The following is a 4,148-nucleotide window of genomic DNA, read 5'->3' as shown; positions in this document are numbered from 1 at the left end:
AGCTAGTTCCAGGACAGGCTCCAAAGCCACAGAGAAACCCTGTCTCGAAAAACCAAAAAGCAAAAAAAAAAAAAAAACCCAATTTACATAAGAACAAAAATAAATTTTAAAACTCATAAGAGAACAAATACGCAATGGAAAAATCAGCAAAGGATACATAGGTTTGAAAAATGAACCCTCGCACATGCTCGCACTGTGCCATTAGCTCTCACTGACAGGGCTAAATTTAAAAGTAAAGCCACACTAGACTTTGGCAAAGGTGTGGAGAAATTGGGAAGTCTCATGTACTGTTGATAAGAAAATAAAATAGTGCCACTCCTTTGCAAAAATAATTTAACAATGATCCAGCCATTGCATTCCTAGGCAGTTAGCAAAAAAAAAAAAAAAAAAAAAAAAAAAAAAAAAAAAAAGTATATACCTGACTGTTTATAGCAGCTTAATTTAAATGCAATGTCCATCTGTAGGTACAAGGATACAAACATTCCTTAGTACCACCCACAGCAGAAGACACTGATTACCATGAGTTTATGGTGTATACAAAGGACACATATTCAACAGCACACAGCAAATGTATGTGACCTGTCGAACACACTTTAAAATAATTTTATATTTTGGAATTCTTTCTCTTATGTCCTACCTCATCTTTAGAGAATGCTATGATATAGGAAAGCTTTTTGCCCCATCCTATTTCATAAAGGAGAGGTTTGTCACAGACGTCTTCACACGCGTCACAGTGCAGCCACCGCTGCTGAGCAGGAGAATAGACTTCTGTCCAAACATGGTCTATTCATGTGGGGCAAGAGGAAGAAAAGGGAAACAGAAGTTAAGTTGATAAAACAAGAATGACTTCTGATAACTGTATGTAATTCTCTAGGAATCACATAACAAGCTAATTTATACTATTTGAACTTTAATTAGTGAGAACATTTTGTGATACATACATTTGTAGGATATTTTTATCTGAAATTCTTTAAAATGTTCTCAGTTTAAGTCTTAACTAGAAATAATGGGTACTGTAGCTCTAAAGCAGGCAACGCTCTGAGCAAAGCATCAAAACTACCAGACTGTGAGAAATGAATATGACTTCTGATACTACAGGCTCTCTCTGGACCCAGAAGGAGACCTAACAGGAGAGCTGGTTATTTATGCTTTATATTTGGTATTGAAATGGCATCTCATCAATAGGCAAGTGGATACCCAGGTTGGCTTCAATCCTCCTACCACAGCCTCTGTCAAATGCCAGGACTACAGGAATGTGCAACCATACCCTGCTTGAAGCTCTACATTTGACAGAATGACTGAGAGAAGACTATTAGCTGAAAGTTTCATGGATTCTAAAACAACAGTGGAAACAAGAAAAACCCTGAAACAGAAAAAGCAACCAGACATAATATAGTCACTTCTAAATGAAGACCAAGTCAAATACTAAGTCTTTCCTCGGAGTGTTTGTGTAGACTGCAATATAGGCCATGTAACCTGCAGCAACCCTTTAAAGATGAACTCTACAGCACATTATAACACACATTCCATCCACGCAGAACAGGGCTAACATGAATGTCATGCTAAGAGATTAGAGGGATAGAGTCTAGCTCCCAGGAAAGAGGTATCTGTGTTACAAACATCTTATGGAGCCTTAAGAATGCTTTTAAGGTTGGTATTGCTCTTACTTTACGGAAGATGTGGTGGTTTGAATAGGAATGGCTCCCATAGACTCATGTGTTTGAATGCTTAGCCCACAGGGAGTGCTACTACTAGCAGGTGAGGCCTTGATGGAGGAGGGGTTGAGGTCTTACATGCTCAAGCTACACCCAGTGTGGCTCACAGTCTCCTTTTGCTGCCTATGGGTCAAGATGTAGAACTCTCCGCTCCTTCTTCAGCACCATGTGTGCCTGCATGCCACCACACTTCTCCCCATGAGGATAATGGACCAAACCTCTGAAACTGTAAACCAGCCCCAGCTAAATGCTTTCTTTATTACAGTTGTTGTGGTCCTGGTGTCTCTTCACAGCAATAGGCACCCTAAATAGGACAGGCTGATGTAAGAAAGAGAAAATGAGGAGCATAGGCCATTAATCTGAATTCCAAGTCTATAGACCCTTCTCTTATCTTGTCTCTTCCTCTCTCCTACCACATGCTGTACCTGTGTAATCCCACACATAGCGAGCTTCAAACCCTAATGCACGGCAACACAGCGTAAAACAATTGGCCCACTCGCCACAGCGTCCACATCTTGTTTCCAAAAGTTTCTCAGGGTTGTTATATCTGGTTTAAAAAACAACAACAAAGACAACAGTTGTGATTCATGATTAAAATCCAGTTTTAAAAGAATTTATATCACTGTATACTAAATACCAATTATGACTCTTAGTTTCTTGTTTTAAAATATTGATGAGCTGGGCGGTGGTGGCGCACGCATTTAATCCAAGCACTAGGGAGGCAGAGGCAGGCGGATCTCTGTGAGTTTGAGACCAAGAGCTAGTTCCAGGACAGGCTCCAAAGCCACAGAGAAACCCTGTCTCGAAAAACCAAAAAAAAAAAAAAATATTGATGAAAGCACCTAGCCTATATGAGGCACTGTGCTAGTCTTTGTGAACCACGCTAAACAGTGGAACTGTCTTCAGTGAGCAGAGTTCTGAGCAAGGGATGAACACAAATAAATTCACTATATGCAGTCGGTTTCAGTCTTAATTAAAAATGGGTGCTACTTTTTCAAAAAAGGTAAGAACACCGATTAGCAATATCCACACCACCATGTTCAGGATCAGTAAGTAATACAAGCCAAAGCCATGTAACAGCTAAGACATAGGTGGAGAGGGCAGTTTTTACCTCGATGATTTTGAAAAATAAGATTTAGATGAACAGGTTTTCTAAGAAATGTAATGAAGACATTCCATAGTTCTTTTGCAAGAAAGTTAGCTTATTGTAATTAAATTTAAATGCTACTCAACAGATTTTAGCTTGGGGCAGGGCCAGGGAGTTAGCTCATTTGGTAGATGGCATGGTATTGTAAAATTGCAATCCCATCTTTTGGGAGGAAGGAGGAGGAGGATTAGAAATTCAAAGTCATCCTTGGCTGCATACAGAGTTCAAGGCCAGCCTATGCTTCACAAGACCCCGTTTCTAAAAACCAAACCCAAAAGTAGGGCTGTGAGGATTAGGGTTTGGAGAGATGGCTCAGTGGCTAAGAACACTTCTTGCATGAGCATAAGGACTGGAGTCTGGATCCAGCACTCATGTATAAAACTAGGTGTGACCATGCATACTTGTGACCCAACGCTATGGGTGATGGAGACTGGAGGACTTCTGAGGCTTGCTGGACACTAGCCTAGTTCCAGCTTCAGTGAGAGACCCTGTCTTAAGGGAATAAGGTAGATAATGAATGAACAGGACTTCTGACATTCTCCTCTGGCTTTCACTGTGCACCTGTGAACACAGCTGTGCATATACACACCTGGACTCCTCACCCACACACAAAGATTTTAACTTAATATAAATTCCAGCTTTCTTTTTACTAACGATTTTGATTAATCCTTTGGATACACTTAAAGATGCATGCTAATTTACAAGAAAGATGTCTGCAACATTCCCCCAAAAGTTATTCTAATTATAAAATTATCCTAAGAATGGACGGCACTGAGATTTCTCACTCTGCACTGAGAAAGGCTGGTCCCAGGCCTGGGAGGAAGAGGAAGTAGTGCCATGAATGAAATAACTGGCTCTGCAATGACACATTAGTTGAGCATACGCTTTGCTTAAGCTAAGTTAAATGGATTTAGGATTCCGTAACTGAAAAGAGATGTAAGTTTACATTAAAGTATAACGAAGAATTCAAGGATTCTGGTCTTGGGGCAAGTCAAATGGATTAGGTCAAGAGTTAGATGAATGGCAAAGCATTGCCCCAGCAACACCAGGCCCTGAGTTCTAGTTCTGGTACAATATAAACAAAACAAAACACAACACCCCCAAAACATGTTTAATATTTCAACCTTGCATAAATAACACCTACAAGCAAAACAGGAAAATGGTTAGAAAATAAACTTCGCATAAATATGCTAGCCAGTACCACTCCATACTAAAAAAACAAAAAAACAAAACAACAAAAAAAAAAACCTGAGAGGGATTTAACTATGTATGGTCCTGTAAAGGGG

The 4,148-nt window shown here is 39.8% G+C and overlaps 1 protein-coding gene across 2 annotated transcripts in view; it reads right to left on the bottom strand.

The window, feature by feature from the left end:
* Ngly1 (N-glycanase 1) overlaps positions 1-4,148 on the bottom strand; it is a 47,567-nt gene that overhangs the window by 17,465 nt on the left and 25,954 nt on the right. For both annotated transcript variants that reach the window (XM_005348554.2, XM_005348555.3), the window contains exons 6-7: positions 2,141-2,262; positions 638-783 (exon numbers count right to left, since the gene is read on the bottom strand). In XM_005348554.2, the coding sequence (XP_005348611.1) occupies positions 638-783; positions 2,141-2,262 (268 nt within the window). The remainder of the gene's footprint in view (positions 1-637; positions 784-2,140; positions 2,263-4,148) is intronic.

The sequence above is a fragment of the Microtus ochrogaster genome, chromosome 6 (genome assembly GCF_000317375.1).
Source record: "Microtus ochrogaster isolate Prairie Vole_2 chromosome 6, MicOch1.0, whole genome shotgun sequence".
In the NCBI taxonomy this organism is placed as follows: Eukaryota; Metazoa; Chordata; class Mammalia; order Rodentia; family Cricetidae; genus Microtus; species Microtus ochrogaster.
Note: the sequence above shows the minus strand (reverse complement) of the source record. Positions and strands in the feature narration are given on the sequence as shown.